This window comes from Arctopsyche grandis, chromosome 12 (genome assembly GCF_051622035.1).
Source record: "Arctopsyche grandis isolate Sample6627 chromosome 12, ASM5162203v2, whole genome shotgun sequence".
In the NCBI taxonomy this organism is placed as follows: domain Eukaryota; kingdom Metazoa; phylum Arthropoda; class Insecta; order Trichoptera; family Hydropsychidae; genus Arctopsyche; species Arctopsyche grandis.
This window is the reverse complement of record NC_135366.1, coordinates 185,613-206,611: the sequence shown is the minus strand read 5'-3', so window position 1 is coordinate 206,611 and position 20,999 is coordinate 185,613. Positions and strand designations below refer to the sequence as shown.

General features: G+C 41.3%; 3 protein-coding genes across 3 annotated transcripts; 2 read left to right on the top strand and 1 right to left on the bottom strand.

Annotated features, from left to right (window-relative positions):
* Positions 1 to 385: 385 nt before the first annotated feature.
* On the top strand, positions 386 to 2,813 carry CCT6 (chaperonin containing TCP1 subunit 6). Its single transcript, XM_077442377.1, has 6 exons — positions 386 to 675; positions 763 to 962; positions 1,042 to 1,181; positions 1,264 to 1,411; positions 1,505 to 1,698; positions 1,777 to 2,813. The coding sequence occupies exons 1-6, from the start codon at positions 392 to 394 to the stop codon at positions 2,551 to 2,553; spliced, it is 1,743 nt and encodes a 580-aa protein (XP_077298503.1). The 5' UTR covers positions 386 to 391; the 3' UTR covers positions 2,554 to 2,813.
* A 777-nt stretch (positions 2,814 to 3,590) lies between these two features.
* Positions 3,591 to 6,481, bottom strand: Pis (phosphatidylinositol synthase). The gene is made up of 4 exons (XM_077442383.1): positions 6,342 to 6,481; positions 5,935 to 6,069; positions 5,544 to 5,861; positions 3,591 to 5,433 (listed from the first exon to the last, which is right to left on the bottom strand). The coding sequence occupies exons 1-4, from the start codon at positions 6,379 to 6,381 to the stop codon at positions 5,273 to 5,275; spliced, it is 654 nt and encodes a 217-aa protein (XP_077298509.1). The 5' UTR covers positions 6,382 to 6,481; the 3' UTR covers positions 3,591 to 5,272.
* A 7,882-nt stretch (positions 6,482 to 14,363) lies between these two features.
* LOC143919826 (uncharacterized) lies at positions 14,364 to 20,407 on the top strand. Its single transcript, XM_077442367.1, has 7 exons — positions 14,364 to 14,922; positions 16,528 to 16,650; positions 16,732 to 17,001; positions 17,083 to 17,363; positions 17,439 to 17,814; positions 17,904 to 20,124; positions 20,210 to 20,407. Exons 1-7 carry the CDS (start codon positions 14,701 to 14,703, stop codon positions 20,269 to 20,271), a joined length of 3,555 nt encoding a protein of 1,184 aa, XP_077298493.1. The 5' UTR covers positions 14,364 to 14,700; the 3' UTR covers positions 20,272 to 20,407.
* Positions 20,408 to 20,999: the final 592 nt, after the last annotated feature.

The following is a 20,999-nucleotide window of genomic DNA, read 5'->3' as shown; positions in this document are numbered from 1 at the left end:
TTCAAATTTGATGTTAATATTTCAAAGCCACGTATGAAACCAATTCGCTCAACCGTGTGTGAAGAAAGTTGGAACATATAATACTATGTATGCAATTTTTAGGTCATCGACTTTAGAGAATCTTTAATAAATATTATGTATTAGATGTATTATGAACATTTATAAGGATTGTAAATAGGTTTTTGAGCTCTTTTTCCTATTATGCTTTAGATTAACATTAGAATAATATAATACTATGATTACTAACCAAATTAAATTAAATTGTAAAATAGAAAATGATCAGTAGATCAGTAGCTATTAAAATAGATAAAAGATGTATTGTGAACATAATTTCGTAATAATAAAAAGCATTTAAAAATCAAAAATCAAATGTACATGCACGGAAAGTGGCATGTGGGCGGTGAGGTTGGTAGTACCGAAGCCGGCCGAGCACGCGGTCACCAGAAGGTTCTGCGGTGTGGGTGTGACTCGCCCGTTCGCTCGCTCGCTCGCTCGCTTGACATTACAGCCGAGTAAAAAGTCCAGCGAAGAGTCGAGAATGGCGGCCGTAAGTCTGCTCAACCCGAAGGCCGAAGTCGCTCGAGCGGCGCAAGCGCTGGCCGTCAACATCACCGCGGCTCGAGGCTTGCAAGATGTCATGCGAACCAACCTGGGTCCTCGCGGCACGCTCAAAATGTATGTCTAACCTCTACGTCCGACTCACACTCACACTCGCAACCCCAACTCGCACTCACTTATAATTCCATACACATTTGCACTCAGGCTGGTGTCCGGCGCCGGCGAGATCAAAATCACCAAAGACGGCAACGTCCTACTGCACGAGATGCAAATTCAACACCCCACAGCCTCCCTGATCGCTCGCGCCAGCACTGCTCAGGATGACGCCACCGGAGACGGCACCACTTCCACGGTTCTGCTCATCGGGGAACTTCTCAAACAGGCCGATCTCCGCATTTCAGAAGGCAAGCCTTTTTTTCTGTCCCAATAGTGCATAGCCCACCTTTCATTTTTTTTTTATCAACCTTTTACATCTGTCCGCAGGACTCCATCCGAGAATTTTGATCGAAGGCTACGACGTCGCTAGGGTTAAGGCTTTGGAGGTGTTGGATTCTATGAAAATCGCCATCGAGGCGACTAAAAAAGATCTAACAGATGTCGCTCGCACTTCACTCCGAACCAAGGTATAATTTTATGACGATTCGAAACAGAAAAGTATCGCTTTGTACGCTGCTTCTTCACTACATTTACATGTCTCCGTTTCAGTTGCACCAACAATTAGCAGATATTCTCACAGACGCCTGCGTCGACGGTGTCCTTGCCATTAGACAGGCCGGTAAGCCTGTGGACTTACACATGGTCGAGTTAATGGAAATGCAACATAAAACTGCCACCGAAACTCAGCTCGTACGAGGTATGCTCACATTGCGACGCGTTGATTCATTGATTGAACGATCGTTCTTCTTCTTTTTCATTATGGTTTATATACATATATCTACTGTTACAGGTATTGTTATGGATCACGGTGCCCGTCATCCCGATATGCCCAAACGTCTCACGAATGCTTACATTCTGACGTGTAATGTTTCTTTGGAATATGAAAAATCTGAAGTAAATTCAGGATTCTTCTACAAATCGGCTGAAGATCGTGAAAAATTAGTAGCTGCCGAAAGGGAATTTATCGACCAAAGAGTGAAAAAGGTTTAACTTTCTACGAGTTTTTTTTATATACATATGTATGTTTTAACACAATTGTGTTGACGATGAATGTCTTTTCAGATAATTGCAATGAAGAGAAAAGTCTGCGAAGGTACCGACAAACAATTTGCAGTGATCAATCAAAAGGGAATAGACCCCATGTCACTGGACGCCTTGGCCAAAGAGGGAATTTTGGCCCTGCGACGTGCAAAGCGTCGTAACATGGAACGTCTGACTTTGGCGTGTGGAGGCGTCGCCGTCAACTCGGTGGACGACTTGGAAGAGTCGCACCTCGGATTTGCCGGCTCAATTTACGAACACATTTTAGGAGAAGACAAATTTACATTCGTAGAAGACTGCAAGGTGCCGCTGTCTGTCACCATTCTCATCAAGGGACCGAACAAGCATACTTTGACGCAAATCAAGGATGCGGTGAGGGACGGACTGAGGGCCATCAACAATGCGATCGAAGACAAGAGTATCATTCCCGGTGCGGGCGCTTTCGAAATCAAAGCCTACAATGAATTGATGAAGTTCAAAGATACCGTCAAAGGAAAAGCACGTTTAGGAGTTCAAGCGTATGCGGAAGCCCTCCTCATTATTCCGAAAACGTTAGCGGTGAATTCCGGATACGACGTCCAAGACGCAATCGTGAAACTACAAGAAGAATCTCAACTGAACCCGTCCCCCATTGGATTGGATTTGAGCTCAGGGGAGCCGATGAAACCCACAGATGTCGGAGTTTACGACAATTACATTGTTAAAAAACAGATTATCAATTCGTGTTCGGTTATAGCGGGGAATCTACTTCTCGTCGATGAAATAATGAGAGCCGGTATGAGTAGCTTAAAAGGATAATAAACCAACACTAGTTTTTCCAGGCCTCTTTAATTAATAATATAAATATAAACTATTTATACATTGCGTTAATCTGCATAGAATCGCTATTTTCACAAAACGATAATTCATCTAATAAGTATTATATTTTTAATTAACAATTTCGAAAGCAACTCATAACTTTGTCACCAGTGAACGACTATGAGACACACTACACAATTAAGCTTTATACAATTATTATTGTAATCATGTAATAATGCAAATAAATTTTTTTACTAAATATTTGGTTTTTATTTTAAATTAATTTTTAATTATTTCCAAAATATAATAGATGTGGCTTTGTTACAGAAGAGACAAAAATTAAATTAAAATATCACAACTTATGACTAGATGATTTAACTAGAAGGTTAATCTTACTCAATGTGAAAGCAGACATTGAGAACATTTTACACCAAACTTTTTTATTTATATTTTTTACAAAGAAAATTCACCATCAGTCTGTCCTTTAATGGCAATAGTTACCATGATCGTGCTGTCTAGTCTTCATTCCAATTTTTTACTTGTGCCACAATTTCTTCCCCAAAACCGACAGTAATAATAAATTCTTTGTAAGAGTAATAAGGCTTATATTAACTAATAAATTAACGGTAAATAGCCTCCAAAGTTTTCTTTATTTTTAAAAATAAAATAAAATCTATGAAAATATATATTTTTTAAATATAGCAGTTGTTGTAAAAAAAACTGGACATAAAAGAAAATGAAAAACGTGAGCCAAGTATTTTTTGTATTCTATTAGGGATTGCAATACTCAAAATTTCGCCATCGATAAACACTGGTAAATTATAAAATTACTCGGCATAATATTACATTAAAAATCAATGTAAATGGCGAATTGTGGGTTAGGTTGTCTGTAATAATAAGTGCTTCCTGAAGCATTTTGGTATGCGGACCCACTAAATCACCAGATGAATACAATTGGTCAGCTGAAAATATATAATATACAAACATACATATACACGAGTTTGTATTTTTTTTTATTAATAGAAAGTTTTCTAAAAATAAATTCCAAAATAGAAATGAAATTTGGAATGTTTATTGAATACTCATATTTGGTTAGAAAACTAGCGGAAGATTTGTAAATATTAGGAAGTTACACACAACACGTACACACTTCATTCTTCTCTATTTTATAATTTAGAAAGTAAATATTTATATCAATGTATAACATTCATATACATATGTATTCTACCAACATCAACTACTGTATTCCATTAATTTACATAAATGATGAATACTAGTGATTATTTTTATATAAATACATACCAACATAATTAATAAGTCGCGTAAAGCCAAAAAAAAAAATTTAAAAAATTTAGACGTTTCCTTGACAATTTTAAGTTTGCTTATTCCCTGCATGCATAGCTATGGGGGCGCCAGCCCCCCCCCCCACCCCTGTAATTTTAAAAGGTAATACATATTTAGAAAAAAAACATAAAATCAAATTCATAAATGAAATATATGTACACTAACCCTAATTTTATGTGAATTCTAGGAACGAAAAACAGCTTTAAGGTCTGTTCATACCTAGTCAGCAGGTATCCGGCCGTACGAAAAGTATTCTTTGTTACATTTTGTATGGGTATATTCATACCAACCGTCACGTTTACGCCATGGCAGGCTTACAGCAGTACCCGACATTTCCTGTTCATACCTTACAGCAACATCCATCAACGAATCGTATCCGTTTTTTTGGCCATCATGGAAATATACACGCGAATTACGTGCCATGAGTCTGCCGCTTTGCTGTTTTGGACCAATTATCGATAGTGACAGTTGACAGCTGTTCAATCTTTCGACATGGTTTTGGCGCAAATATTTAAAATAAAAATTAAATTTTTTACGGAAATATTTAAAAAAAATTTGTTCATCATCTACAAGCTCCTTATACAGTGTCCAAAACTCTCCTTCGGTTTTTCTATTTTTTAACATGGGATGCACATCAAAACGCCTCCGTGCTTTTTTATCGCCTTCTTGAGCTTCTTCTTCCAACAACAACGCGATTATACATAATTTTTCGTTCGATAAACGTCGAAACATTTTTGCTGACTTGTATTTTGACGCGTAGCTACGAATGCACGTGTGTGCATTCATATTGCAAGTACTCGACAATACGACGTAAGCAATATTGCGCCGTATCGTCATGGCCTCTAATGTATAAGTAAGCCGATTTTGCCTTGCACTCGGCCAAATTGCTGTAAACGTGACGTGACCGCGACGTGTAGGTAGATATGAATAGAAATGTAATAAAATGACATATTTAAAACGGAGTCGTGCAGTGCTGAAGCCGTGCAGTGCTGTTAAGTATGAAAAGACCTTAAAACGTAAAAAGTTTTTTTTTTGAAAAAACAGCAAGGTACATACATATGTATATATATGTAAATACATCGGAGCAAACTGAAAAATGACTACACGGATATATTACATATATAATATAAATTGTATAAACATAGTTATGTATTCATTATCCACTACATACATATATAATTTTTAAATATCAACAAAAATATGATTCTGAAAAGGAAAAAAAGTATATAAACGAAATCTTTCGACTGCTGGAAGAGTACCTACACATAAAACGATGCAAATTAATTCGACCACCTGATTGGTCAATGAGAGTAACATAAAATGACAATCTTGACTTAAATAATGAAAGTTTAACTTTCATGATGTCGATTGGGTATTAGTTGGTTTGTTTTTCAGCGATGGCAGCTCGTTCATTCACATCGATAATACCAAGATTAACAGAAGCCACAAAACCGTGAACGACAGATATAAGTGATTTCACAATTGCGACAGGCGTACAGATGTAAGCAATCAAACGGAAAAGTCCAATTCCATCAACTGAAAAAAAAAAAGAATCATCATTATATGACAAGGCACGTACACAGACATATGTATGTTTATATATACAGCTGAATTTATTAAATTTAGTACATTATTGGATTACTCACTCAGTGGTCCTTCGGTGAAGTGCAAAAGGTAAAGAGACGCATAAAAAGCTTCATTTCCACAACACATCCAAAATAAGACCATTTTATTAGTGTAATAAACACGCATTATAGGGTTTCCAGACATGTCTATAAATTTGTGAGACGTCTTTCCTTGTAAAAGTGTAGTATGCAGATACAGCCAATGGCAGACGATATCGATAGTCATGGAGAGTTGGAACCAAAACATGTATTTGGGATAAAAGTTGGCGAGAGTAACGCATAGACACATAGTGCCAGCTCGATCCGTCAATTGATCCAGCATCGCTCCAAATCGAGTACCTTCAAGTAATGCAGGGTGTGATTAACATAAGCAAGTATGCAATTACATACAAGTGTGACTCGTCGAACTTACTCTGGTTGAAATATCGGGCGGCGTGCCCGTCCACAGCGTCGAGTAATCCGGATACGACATAGCAAGTGCAAGCCAACACACAATTAGTAGGCATGAAATAAAAGGATATTAAAGCCAGTATAATCCTCGCATATCCTGCAATTACACTTGAATAAATATAGTATATATTACATACATACATACATAGCATAAATGTCACGATACAACTAATTAGATTAACGACCGACTGGGAAAGAAAATAGATGTGCTCGATATTGAACATATTATTTTATCTTGAGATTTTTTTTTCGTAAAATGCCAAAATCGAGTCTATCTCAGAATAATGTTAATTTGATTAATATTAATCGTCTTAAGATGTGTTTTTCGAATAGATAAAAGCGAATTCATATACGCAATAAAAGCGTTACCGATTAAATTGGGAACGAATAGAAATATATTTTCAGCCATCTCGAGAAAAGATCAAATTCCAGTCGACGCAAAGACACGACCACGCCTGACAGCGACCAGCTGAATAATATCACCAACTTTGGTGTTGCCATGTGAGATCGTTCGATTCGGTTAACGGATTATTTCGCACACTACAATCGTTGCCACGAAAATTGCGAACACGAAATATCTGGCACTTGAGCTCTCATTAATATGATATAGTTCGCGTGCCAGATTTTCCATGATTAAGATTTAAGATTTAAGATTTTAGGCACTATTTAGAGCTGCTCAGGACAGAGACACATACTCACAGGTACTCCGCTACAAATCGCTGCAAACGACGCGACTGCATGCTCATTTCATACTTTTGTCTCAATTTTTGCCTTTTTAAACTTGCCAGAAAGATCCAACTCAATTTTAATAATTGCCAATCATCAATGCACATCGAAATATCATCTGCGCAACCCAATGAATATCTCGTCTTTCGTACATGCTTAAAAACAGTGGCGAATTTTGTCGAGACATCAAATACCGAAATGCAGCCGCTTCGTTTGCAGCGATTTGTAACACTCACAATAAATGTAGTAAATATTCAGTAAATAAATGTAGTATATATAAAATGTAGTAAATATTAACGAAGTTCAGATATTCTCAAATATACATACATATGTATGTGTACTAAACTCTATGCCCATTGATAAATGGATTTTTATGTTAAAAAATTAGAATATTGGATATCGTTAAAAATCTTTCTTGTCTTGGCAAGAATGTTTTTTTTTTTTATCATTATTTAACTGATCGCTGACTCACAAAACCTTCCATATGAAGTCACCATTAAGTCAATGGAAGATTTTTTCGGAGAATGATGTTTTTGAGCTCGATGTAATAATGTACTAGATTGACGTAATAATGTAATTAATCACAGTTCTATTATAAAGAAATACTTATTGAAAATATGAAAATAAATTACATTAAAAAAAGCAAATTAAGTAAATCATTAACATGTTTTGAAAATTATCAAGATATGTGGACTCACTATTTTTATTAATATTTAAAAAAAATCATCTTCAATATATAATTTTTGTAAATTTTTTTATTTTTATGCATGTTCGGTGAAATCTAATGATTTTTTCAAGAATAAATAGATTTATAATTATTACGAAAATTACCAATAAATTGAGATATCTGTAATTATTTAAGTAAAAATAAGCTATTACACATTTCATATTTAATGGATGTGTAGGAATCTCGTCGTCGTCATCGTCATCGAAACATTCGAGAATATTCCGCAACAACAAACTACATTCCCGAAACCCAGACGACATGCACCTGTAGTCGTTATATTAAACTCAAGCGGAACGCCCCTACCAGTCGAGTGGAACCAAACCGGTCGAAACACGCCGCCACCATTAAAATACATCGAGCGGAAAGGCGCCAAGCATTCCAGAAAATTCGACGCCTCGACGAAAACAAAATTCCTCTCGTACGCGTCAATAACCACTTCCATCAAGCATTCCAGAAAATTCGACGCCTCGACGAAAACAAAATTCCTTTCGTACGCGTCAATAACCACTTCCACCAAGCATTCCAAAAACACTATAAAAGGAGGTACAACCCAAACAACGCGAGTCGACCCACAACAGCAAGCGTCGACACACAGCACCAGACCAGTCGACCCACAGCAGCAAGCGTCGACACACAGCAGCAGACCAGTCAACATACAGCTCCTGACCAGCCACCACTACACTACGCGGACTTGGAAGATCAACCAGCCGGACGAGCCAGCAACACACTGCCGTATCCAGAGACCTTCCGTACATAGCTGAATGCTGAGCCAGCGACACTCTACCATATCCAGAGACCGCTGAACGACGTACTTTTGCCCACAAATACCATACCTTTGTACAACCATAGGCAAACAATAAAACTTTATAAAACTAGCACAACAGTGTTTCGTTAGGCCGGGATACGGTCAACACACATGTAACCCGCCTACATTGGTACTACTCCGACGTGATCTACGCAACCTTCTGATCATCCAACAGCGCTGTCAACACATCGCTACCCCGCCTACATTGGTGACCCCATCTTTGAACCACACAACAGTGTTTCGTTAGGCCGGGATACGGTCAACACATCGTACCCCGCCTACATTGGTGACCCCATCTTTGAACTACGCAGCCTTCATAGCAGTCAACAGCGCAGTCCACATTGCAGCCCAGATCGCAGCCTACATAGCAGCCCACAGCACAGCCTACATAGCAGCCCACAGCGCAGCCTACATAGCAGCCCACATCGCAGCCTACATAGCAGCCCACAGCGCAGCCTACATAGCAGCCCACAGCGCAGTCAACATCGCAGCCCACAGCGCAGCCTACATAGCAGCCTACATCGCAGCCTTCATAGCAGTCAACAGCGCAGTCAACACGGCAGCCCACAGTGCAGCCTCCACAACAACCAACAGCCGCCACGACAGCAGTCAACAGCGCAGCCTACATAGCAGCCCACATCGCAGCCTACATAGCAGCCCACATCGCAGCCTTCATAGCAGCCCACATCGCAGCCTACATAGCAGCCCACATCGCAGCCTACATAGCAGCCCACATCGCAGCCTACATAGCAGCCCACATCGCAGCCTACATAGCAGCCCACATCGCAGCCTACATAGCAGCCCACATCGCAGCCTACATAGCAGCCTACATCGCAGCCTACATAGCAGCCCACATCGCAGCCCACATCGCAGCCTACATAGCAACCGCAGACTTCACGCAACCGCAGCCTTCAACGCAGTCTACAACGCAACCCTCAACGCAGACTTCAAACGCAGTCCGCTACATGTCCCCACAACTAGTGACCATGTCAAACAACTCCGCAGCTTTCGCCACAACAAAACGCAACCCGGAGACAACAACCAAATGGATCCACTACTGTTGATCCGCCAGCACCGCTCATCACACCTTCGATGATTCATCACCTCGATGAGCCCATGCAGGACGCCGCAGCCTGCACAACAGCACCGTCCAGACCGTCACAAACCTTCACTACCATTGTAACGACCGCAACAGTAACATGGTGTGAAAGTACATATGGACCAGCTACCAACACAACCCGCTGTTGAGTCAACCCACTCCAGCACAACCGGCGAAACAAACCGCCACTGAGCCAACTAACTCCAGCACAACCAACGAAGACCAGCACTCAACGCACTTCGCTAACCAACAGTCTCCACACAAATCCCGCTGTCGAGACAACTAACTCCAGCACAACCAACGAAGACCAGCACTCAACGCACTTCGTAAACCAACGTTCTTCACGCAAGACCCGCTGTCGAGACAACTAACTCCAGCACAACCAACGAAGACCAGCACTCAACGCACTTCGTCAACCAACGTTCTTCACGCAAGATCCGCTGTCGAGACAACTAACTCCAGCACAACCAACGAAGACCAGCACTCAACGCACTTCGTCAACCAACGTTCTTCACGCAAGATCCGCTGTCGAGACAACTAACTCCAGCACAACCAACGAAGACCAGCACTCAACGCACTTCGTCAACCAACGTTCTTCACGCAAGATCCGCTGTCGAGACAACTAACTCCAGCACAACCAACGAAGACCAGCACTCAACGCACTTCGTCAACCAACGTTCTTCACGCAAGACCCGCTGCCGAGACAACTAACTCCAGCACAACCAGCAAAACAGTCACGCGAATGACTCCACGCAGAACACAGCAGCCTGCACAACAGCACCATCCAAGCCATCGCAAACCTTCACTACCAACGCAGCTCGCCCAAAATAAGCAACCTGGTAGAGAACAAGACTTGGACCGGCATGCAACACAAGACCCGCTGTCGAGACAACTTTCTCCAGCACAACCGGACAAACAACGACGCCATCGAGTCAATAGACTCCAACACATCAAGATTCCCACAAAATCACACACATCGTTAACACTCACCGGAGAGCCATGTAGGAATCTCGTCGTCGTCATCGTCATCGAAACATTCGAGAATATTCCGCAACAACAAACTACATTCCCGAAACCCAGACGACATGCACCTGTAGTCGTTATATTAAACTCAAGCGGAACGCCCCTACCAGTCGAGTGGAACCAAACCGGTCGAAACACGCCGCCACCATTAAAATACATCGAGCGGAAAGGCGCCAAGCATTCCAGAAAATTCGACGCCTCGACGAAAACAAAATTCCTCTCGTACGCGTCAATAACCACTTCCATCAAGCATTCCAGAAAATTCGACGCCTCGACGAAAACAAAATTCCTTTCGTACGCGTCAATAACCACTTCCACCAAGCATTCCAAAAACACTATAAAAGGAGGTACAACCCAAACAACGCGAGTCGACCCACAACAGCAAGCGTCGACACACAGCACCAGACCAGTCGACCCACAGCAGCAAGCGTCGACACACAGCAGCAGACCAGTCAACATACAGCTCCTGACCAGCCACCACTACACTACGCGGACTTGGAAGATCAACCAGCCGGACGAGCCAGCAACACACTGCCGTATCCAGAGACCTTCCGTACATAGCTGAATGCTGAGCCAGCGACACTCTACCATATCCAGAGACCGCTGAACGACGTACTTTTGCCCACAAATACCATACCTTTGTACAACCATAGGCAAACAATAAAACTTTATAAAACTAGCACAACAGTGTTTCGTTAGGCCGGGATACGGTCAACACACATGTAACCCGCCTACATTGGTACTACTCCGACGTGATCTACGCAACCTTCTGATCATCCAACAGCGCTGTCAACACATCGCTACCCCGCCTACATTGGTGACCCCATCTTTGAACCACACAACAGTGTTTCGTTAGGCCGGGATACGGTCAACACATCGTACCCCGCCTACAGATGGTTTAAATTTAATATTGGGAATATGACTTGTACGTTACGTTTCTTTGTGTTGTGCACGTGCAGAATGAATATGTTTGCATATCAATATGCAACCGACAAGTTTCCCTACATTTATTCAAATATCGGTTTTCACCGTTATCGATCAAGCAAGGATAAATACAAGAATAAAATATTACCAAAAACACTTCAGGGGGTGATTTTTGGGATTGTATACCTGTAAACCATGCTAGGGGGCTACGTTTTTTTCGGTTCGGTGATTATTTCGCAAAAAGCTATCTTGTGCAAGTTGCAAAAATCTCGATCTTGGAACATTTAACACTCAAAATCTTCATCTGTTTTTTCCACATATTTAAAATAAGGTGTCCAGGTTTTGAAAATGTCAGAGGATACTTTGATAAAAATGAAAAAAAAAATTGTTAAGTAACATTCTTTATTGATCATATTGTCGATTTATTACAATGTTAATGATTTCAATTTACCAAAAAAACAGTTCGAAGTTCAAAAACTTTTAGAAAACTATTTAAATTTTTCTTAGTTACCTGATGCAACTTACTCAATTCAACAATATTTATCGTTTTTTTTGAGTAAATCTTCATTTTTTTTCTATAAATTCAGGAACGCTATGCAATCTAGATTTATATTCGTATTTATAATACGATTAAAATTTTATACACCACTCTGGTTAGAAACCAATTAGAGTACAATTCTACTATTTGGTCTCCTTATTTAACGAAACAAATTAACATAATAGTCAGTGCAAATAAAGTTCATTAGATTCATCAAATTAAAATTTTTTAAAAGTCATAATCATCATGTCAGTAATGTTATAATTTACAGGAAACTTAATTTGCTAAAATTATATGACAGAAGGAAAATTAACGATATTTCAATTCTGTGTGGTCTTCTTAATGGCACTATTAAATGCTCTGATTTGGTGAGTTTAGTGTGCTTCCATGTGCGGGGTAGATCAATTAGATGTAACCATCTTTTTGATATGCCCAGGTTTACCACTAATTACTAATTGAACTCAGCTATGTTGAGACTGCACAGAGTTGGAAACGAATTGTCCATGGTCGATTTATTCATTGTTAGTAAATACAACATGAAATCTATTTTATTTAAATATTTTTTTAATATAATGTAATTTATTTTGTAGTATATGAATGTATGTGTATTTTTCTTTTATATTTCATTTTAATTTATTTTATATATTTTTTTCTTTTTCTATTTCCAACATGTAAAATGGTCAATTTTTTCTTGACCGTAAAAATAAAATAAATAAATAAATATTACATTTAACTGTAATCATTCCTGCCAATGTTTCAACCGCTAGTCTGGATTTTTCATTTGTTCAGATATAATTGCAAATGGAAAATGTTCGCTCTACGTTGGCGTTCGTACCCGGCAAACACAATGCCATTTCAATCAAAATTTTTATATTGTTGTGGCGGCTCGCTTATACGACATGGTCGAGCTTGGTTGCCTTCCTACGAGTGGGAACCAACTCGGCTGGGTTCGGAGAGCCACTACTCACTCTGTCTTCAGCTGTCATATAATAAACACGTGCATTAACATGCCAGTCGTCTCATTCGTTCATCCTCCATATTGTCATGAAGAATATTTCGATATTTCAATAATTCAAAAATAGTCATCCATTTCATATCAATTATGTACATCTTCTGTCCACTTTCTTTCTTTAATAATTCGATTAAAGGAGGACAATCCTCCCCAAAGGGTGACGTTTGGTCACCTTGTTTAAAAGTATCTAAATAAAAAAAGTCCCACTCTGTTTATTTTCGCCTGTTTTGTTTTATTTATTTATTTCAAACATAATGGGCACACATGCAGAATAAAAAGGATCGAGCGGAGTTCGTTTCGAAATCGACGGCGATCGTGGCGATTTCGTTACTCCCGATCGATTTTCAAAATGATACGAAGTAAAAAAAAAGTAATTGTTTTTTGGTGCATCTAATGACGGTGGTGTGTCTTTTGTTTATTTATTTATTTAATATACTTGGGGGAGGCGGCAAAGCCGATAGGCCCAAGGGGTTTGAATAAACATAATGTTACGTACGCCACGGATCAAACGAATAGAATCCCAGAGACTATGTGATCGTTCAAGGGTTATCTGTTATCGGATTAACTATGTAAGTGCTTGCACTTACTTCCAGGATTATATCTGGACTCTAAGTGCATTTAGGCTAAACAATGACCGTTATTAGTTATTTCTCAGAATCGGTACGGGAAGACCCAATGTCGTGGAAATACATATCCGAATACGTGACTATACAACAGGTAAACAGATTAGGCGTCCTGAGAGATCTACCCTTTATAAGGCGGTACGTAGGCGATATCATGTCATTCTGGACTTAGCAGTGACACTGCGTGTATCTTCTTAATCATCAATAAATGCTGTGAAACGACTGTTGGCCTTTTACTTGGATCCTCCACCCACACCTACGCAACAATATTTTACAAATTATACATATATGCAATAAAAAAATGAGAAAAATTAAAATACATTAAAAAAAAAAACAATATTAAAATAAAATAAAATAAGAGAAGAAAAAAAATATCAAATATATAAACAAAAAAGAAAAAAATACAGAAATATGATTATGGGAAAGAAGAATCACAAAAATCCTTTTTAAAAAAAGTATCAAGTTTATTCTTAAAAATATTAATATTAATTGAGTTTACTAAATCGTTGGGAAGACTATTCCAAACTGAAACCACTCTGTTAGAAAATAATGTATCTCTGATCAATTTATTAGATCTTTTTGGAGTCTAAGCGAGTGACCTCTGAGGTGAGTATTTATGTTGAATGAAATAACATTAGACATATGACAATTATAGTGATTATTAAGAATTTTATAGACTTTGATTAAGTCACCTCTAGTTCTTCTCGTCTCCAATGTAGTGAGATTCATTATTTTCAATCTTTCATTATAAGAAAGTGATTTGAGTTCAGAAGGAATCTTTGAAATTCTCCTTTGAACTCTTTCAATACATGTAATATCCTTTTTAAAAAAGTTGTAAGTTGTTTGTAAGTTGGTTTGTGGGAGAGCAGGGCAGGCTCGACGCGGCACGTGACGGGTGGCTGCTCTGCGCGGACGAGAGTGCGCGGGTGTGCGTGAGGGCGAGTGCGACTGTGGCGTGTGCGTGTGTGTGAGTGTGGGTGTGTGGGTGTGTGGGTGAGTGGGTGAGTGAGCCAGGCGAGTGACGAGTGACGAGCGGCGAGCGGCGAGCGGCGAGTGGATCGCGAGGGCGGCCGCGGCACATCGATCGGCGGGCATAGCCGCGCGCGTTAGCGGCGGGCGGCTTCGCGGTTTCGCGGCTCGCGGTTCGCGGCTCAGCGGCTCGGCGGCTCGGCGGCTCCGCGGGATGCTGCGGCCGCCGCCGCGCGTCCGCTGATTGCCGCCTCCCGCCCACCGCCCTCCCCGCCCGCACACATGCCGCCCTCCCCGCCCACCCCGCCCGAGCGGGAGCGGGAGCGCCAGCGGGATCGGGATCGGGAACGAGATCGAGATCGAGATCGAGATCGAGATCGACACCAGTCTGCGTCTACGTCCGCCTCCGCCTCTACGGCTGCGGCTGCGGCTGCGCCCTCGACCGCCTCGGCCTCCGCCCCCGTAGCGGTCGCCCCCGCCGCCCCCGCCTCTGCGCCCCACGAGGTCAGTCTCTCTCGCTCTTTCTTTCCCCTCCCCTCCCCGCCACTCCCCTCGCCTCCGCGGCCGTGCTCGATGCAGTCAAGTGCAGTGCTGCCACTTCCACCTCCACTCCACCCCTCCCCCACCTTCCCCTCCCCTCTCCGCACTTTTGACAGTTCGCTCTTCCCCGCTCTCTGGAACGTTCGAGCGTTCGACATTCGGATTCGCCGACTCGCCGATTCGCGTATGCCATTTTTTTTCTTACTTCACTCTGATTTTGATTCGTCACGATCGCATTTAGAGACAAAGCGGACCGCGTGAATAGTCCGATAGTCCGATAGTCGTCGGCTCGTGTGACGTTTCGCGCCTCTTCTGTCGCCTGTCAACATTTTCGCTTTTCGCCTCGCCACGACGTGCCTCGCCACGAAGATTTAAACGAACCCGCCGATTTCGCTTTCGCTTTCGCTTTCATCGTCTTCGCACCCTCCGAACGTTTTCTACGCGCTCGCTCGCCTTCAATTATGTAATTGTTCGAAGAGTGCTCCCGAGGAGAGGTCGGTCGTAACTTCCCATAGAATAGATCGCCCGCAGGGAGCCCCCAAACCGTTCGACCCCCCCCCCCCCCCTCCCGAAAACATGACGGTCAAGGGGGTTAAAATGCGACACGATTATTTCGTTTCCTAAATAAAAAACAAGTTGAAATGTACAGAAACGTTGTACGTTGACATGTAACTTCTCGGTTTTCGTTTCGATTTACGAATTCGGCAAAATTTCCGCGTTTCGTTCGCACAAACGAACCGATTGGTGCGAGGTACGCGACATATCGCTTCTTCCACCGAGCGACTCGTTCTCTATTGCCGTACCATGTTGTCAATGTGTATCCTGCGTTGTCGATTCGGCACATAGGTTGCATATTGCATGCTGAATGAGAATATATTCAGCAAACTGTTTAAAAATACTAGTAGCACCGTACGTCGAACGAAAAGTGAATTTCGACTCGGATCGAGAAAAAGTACATTTAAGGGAACAAACGGCACTATGAGCACTACGGTGAGTTTCGCATTTCAACGGCTGTTGTCGAGTGATCGGTCGTTTGACAGGGTCATCGTTTATCAGCAGTTCGATGTTGAGGTTATCTCGCCGATTAATAAATTTAAGCGTTCGATTTAGAGAGTACGACTCGTCGAATTTTTTATTTAATTTGATATTGTACGCACGTTGAGAAACGCCAGTTCTCTCGCCCGGCAATTATCGCAACGGTGATGAACGATAATCAAACGTAACGTAGTATAGTGCGCAGTGTAGGTAGTGTGAAAGTGAACGCGAGTGTGTCGTGCCGACTTATTTGTACCTACATTTATTTCATTGCAATAAAACGTAAACGTAAAGATCGATCGACAATTCTTACAGAGTCACACGACGTGTGCTGATACTTGCAGTGATTTCGATATTTATGCACTTACAGCATATTATATTTTAGCCGAGTTTGCACTCTCTCTCTCTCTCTCGCTCGTATGTGTATATTTAAAAGCTAATTTGTCGTGACAAAATATGCAATTTGACGAAATATACTATAATTTGTACTATTTCAGAATTAAATTACCGACAATCGTTCCGTTTCCGTTACAGATATTATGCGAAGACAGTGGGCAGTTGGAAAATTTAAATGAAAAGCAGCTACGCGCACTGTTAGACGAAGCCGTGACTTACAAACGACCCAAGGATCGAGAAGGGAAAAGTTCTCTGTTTAAGGTTCGTCGGTTCACGTTTTTACACAATTTTATGCTATATGTGTATATAATCTATATTTAATAACATTGAAACTACTTTTAGAATCTTCTGTACAAAGCTGAACAGGCTTCGGAAGAAGAGCTTCAATTGGCTTGCAGCAGTATCGGATCGATCGGGGCCAATTGTGGTAAGCGTGGACGTGCCAAACGTAGTTTAACTCACTTTCCACACAGCGGTTCTCTTCAAGATTTGGCGGGCGCAGGTAGCGGAGCGGACGCTCGTTTGCCGCGACCTCATGCACGTCACCGTCGTCCGGTTCCCGTCTCCGCCCGATCCTTGCACGGCGGCAGTCTTCCCGCCAACGTCGATCAAGTATGTTTATGTATTATTTGTACGTGTACACTTTCGCGCGTCGCCACTGTTTTGAGAATCACACTGCTGTTTATGTTTTAGCAATACTTTGGCACGTTTTTGGAAGACGTGCGCTGCGGAACGAGTGGGGGGATCAAACCTAGAATAAGTGGAAATGATTACATTGCTACCGTGAAATGTATAAATCCACCGCCCTTAGGCGAGCCTCCTAATCCAGATTATATGGTTTTGAGCGTAGCTACCGACGAGAGCGATCGCGTTTCTTCTCCGCCCGTTCAACATCCCACCGCCAGTAGCCCGCAGCCGACTTATATATCTGGATATTTTGACGATGATGAGGGAACGGAGATGGATTATATTAGGTAAATTTTAATTACTGTACGTACGTACATATGTATATTGTACGTTCAAAATATTTTATTGCGATTCATTTTTAGGCCGCAGAAAAATTCACACATACCGAGTTATACATCTAGAACCACATTAGAAATAGTCTCGCCTAGTATGAGCGGTGAGGCGGCAGTCACAGATCGAAGTTCGAATGCTCTGAATTTGGTCGATTCAAATCATGGGTGCATTACTTCACCTGCAGTAACTCAAACTCCACCTTCTTCCGTCTTGGAGACTAAACCTCTGCAATTACCTTCGAGCTATTGTGCCGTTCGAAGTGTGACGGGTCCTACGAGTATCGATGGAAATAGCCCCACAAACAGCGCCACTTCTAATGCTTTCCCCGTCATACCCAATACGCATTTAAACGTTATCAACATTCTTCAGTCACAATCCCATCAATTTCAACACGAGTCCGATAAGGTTTGTTTTTTTTTTTATTTTTACTCATTACTTGTAACACGCAATTTATTTCGCCACTTATGTTGTTGTGCGTTTTTTCTTTTTCATAGAAAAATTTCGACGAAAACTACAACGCTGTGCAAAATATAGGCTCAATCACGGGAACTAGTCAACCGAATCAGAAGAATCAAAAGAAACGTAAAAAATTATATAAAAATGAAACGCAAACTCTCGCCGAGTTGATAGATGGCTATCGAGGTGACGAAAAATTGGACGACATCATCAAATTTATCGAATCCGATGCGGATAATGTGAAACATCATGGCAAAAATCAATCAAAGTCGAATACTGGAATCGGAATCAACGGGAAAGTAACGATAAACAAGTCCAAGGATGACAACGATCACGACAAGAGTAGTAAAAAGAGGTCTACGGAGCGCCGAGTCAAGGACAAGCTGGAGACAAAGCTGAAGAGAGCCAATTCTATGGAAGAACTATCTCGCAGGAAATTCGACGATCTCACTTCTCCCAAGGATTCGCTCTCTTTTCGTAAAACTAAAAAGACATGTGTGTTTGAGTCGGCGTCTGTTTCAAACGGCAAGAACAACGAGAGAAGATCGTGGTGTAGCGACGAATCCGAGCCTTATTGTAAAACAGACAATAGAAATAACGATTCGGATGACCGGACGACGCCTACTGATCTGATCGCTTCTACTTCCAGCATTTCAATGACCAAACAGAAGAAATCCAAAGCATCTCCGGCGGAATTGGACATTTCGATAATCGACTACGATCCGTTTTACGCCATCGAAACGTCCGATTTTCAGACTGTCACTAAGAAGAAGAAAATCAGAAAGCGTCACAGTCCCAGTGATGAGGGTCGCAACAGGCCAAACTTCTACGCTCACAACGTGCAGAACATGAGACCGTCGAACGGGGGACGCTCCAATCAAGAACGAGATACGCTGTACAAGCGCTTTGGCAACGGAGCCCATCCTTCCGTTTCGTCTCCGCCATCCGACAAGAGTAATGATTCTAACGATGATTTAGATTCAGTTCACTCTCTGCCCGCCGACGCGTCTGGTGAACGATTTCAAGCCTCGTACGCTGACATGGCCCGCGCCGCTCCACCCGTTTCTCCCCCACCCTCCGCCCCGCCCGTCAGTCGTCAACACAATTTTCCCGATCTCATCGAGTCTTGCAACTATTACACCAACGATGTCACAATTCAAGACAAACATTTCGACATATCTGTCGAAAACACCAAGAACCTTCTGCTAAAGGAGAATTCCAACGACTACGATAAAACCAAATCTATCAAGGCCAACTGCTTGGATTTGGGCAACCAACCGGATCTGAACATTCACAAGACGTACATTCGCGAACAATATCCTGCTCTAGAATCGCGACAAAAGATGTGCAACAAAATCACCGTGAAATCGAAAGTCGACAACAAGTTTCAGAATCATAAAATGTACAATGAAAAGCAAGGAGACGAATCGACGAAACCATTCGATAGTAAGAGCAAGGACGAAACGGTCACAAGTGGCAGTGTGGCGACCGTCAGCGGCGACGATGCAAACTGTATCTCCGAACAGTACGTGGACTACCGTGCCGTGAATAGTGTCGCCGAAAACGTACTCAATAGTAATACTTTCGCAAACGCAAAGCCTAATAAAATTAATCACTCGAATAACAAAATCGACAACCCCAGTAAGCCTCCGGACGTAGTGCTGCCGCTCGCCGCCGAAATCAATCAATCGTTCGAAAGTCGGCCGCCGGTGATCATCATGAACGAGGAGCCCAACAGGTCCTCGGACGACATTCAAAATATGAACGGCATTACGTTCGGCTTCGACATCAACGAACAGCTGATAAACGGTGAAATCGCCCAAGGATCTGATACCGTCGAATACTCGGACTCCACCAATAACAATAACAACGTCCGAGTGAACGATTCGCCCCCCTCCACCGTAGTGTATAATTCTAACATTGACTTTCCCGCTATCAACGAAAAACCATTTAGAGAGTCCAGCGATAAATCGAAAGTCGTGAGCGATGACTCTAAACATTCCAAAAAATCGAGTAGAGCCACCGTCAAAGATGGCATTAAATTTGTTAGTAAAAGTAATTGTTCGGATGCAGCCGATCCTCCGTGCTGCCCCAAGACTGAAGATGCGAATGACACGTCAAAGGACAAAGTCATTCAAGGTGAAGGTCAAGTGGTGGAAACTTGCGTCGGAGGAGACAAGGCGTTGAGATATCTCGCACCGACTGCCACTTCAAAAGACATTTACAACCTCGACAGAATCGTTCATTACGTCGGAATGGGTATGTGTTGTTTTACAACTTTTTACAACACATTTAATAATGTACACACATGACGTTAAACTCTTTTTTCACTTTTATTTTCCAGCTTGGGAGAACATCATCAAGTCTTCAAGTGATAAAATTCGTTATTTCAGTGATCAACAGTGAAAATCTGGAATGTGCCCCGAATTCTTGCACATGGCATTTTTCCAGCTGTTTTTAAACATTTCCATAGTGAAAAAGTTTCGAGTGAAAATAATAACATAGAGTGTTATATAAGTTGAAAGAACCCCAAAGAAATCGTTAACTTTTTATCTTTATTATTATTATATATATATATATATATCTATATATATATATATGTATACACACACATACACACATACACAAACACACACACACACACACACACACACACACACCCCCACACCCACACTCACGTATAATTATATTATTTTATTAACATGCTTTACCTTTTAACATTAGATTCTAAAATCAAAGTGTGTGTGTGTGTGTGTGTGTGTGTATCAATCACTTGATCGACATATAATAATAAACTGCACATTTTGTTTTTCTATGTTGTAATAGAATGAATTTTTCAATTGTGTTTAAACATTAACAAAGATATTAATGTTAATAATGATAATATAAAAACCCACACATAGTGTTGTATTTTTTCTCTCTGTTATTGCTAGTTCAATAATTTTCGTCAGTCAGTCAGTCAGTATTTATTTCGTTGAATGCACTCTGCCTGGCATATTCGGTAATAATATATTTTACTCATTACATATGTACATATGTATGAGACGAAAACGAACCTTTCTTTTTTTTTTTTTTTAAGTGTAATTCAAAAGTATTATTTTATGCCTTTTGCTTCTGCATACATTTTCATCCAA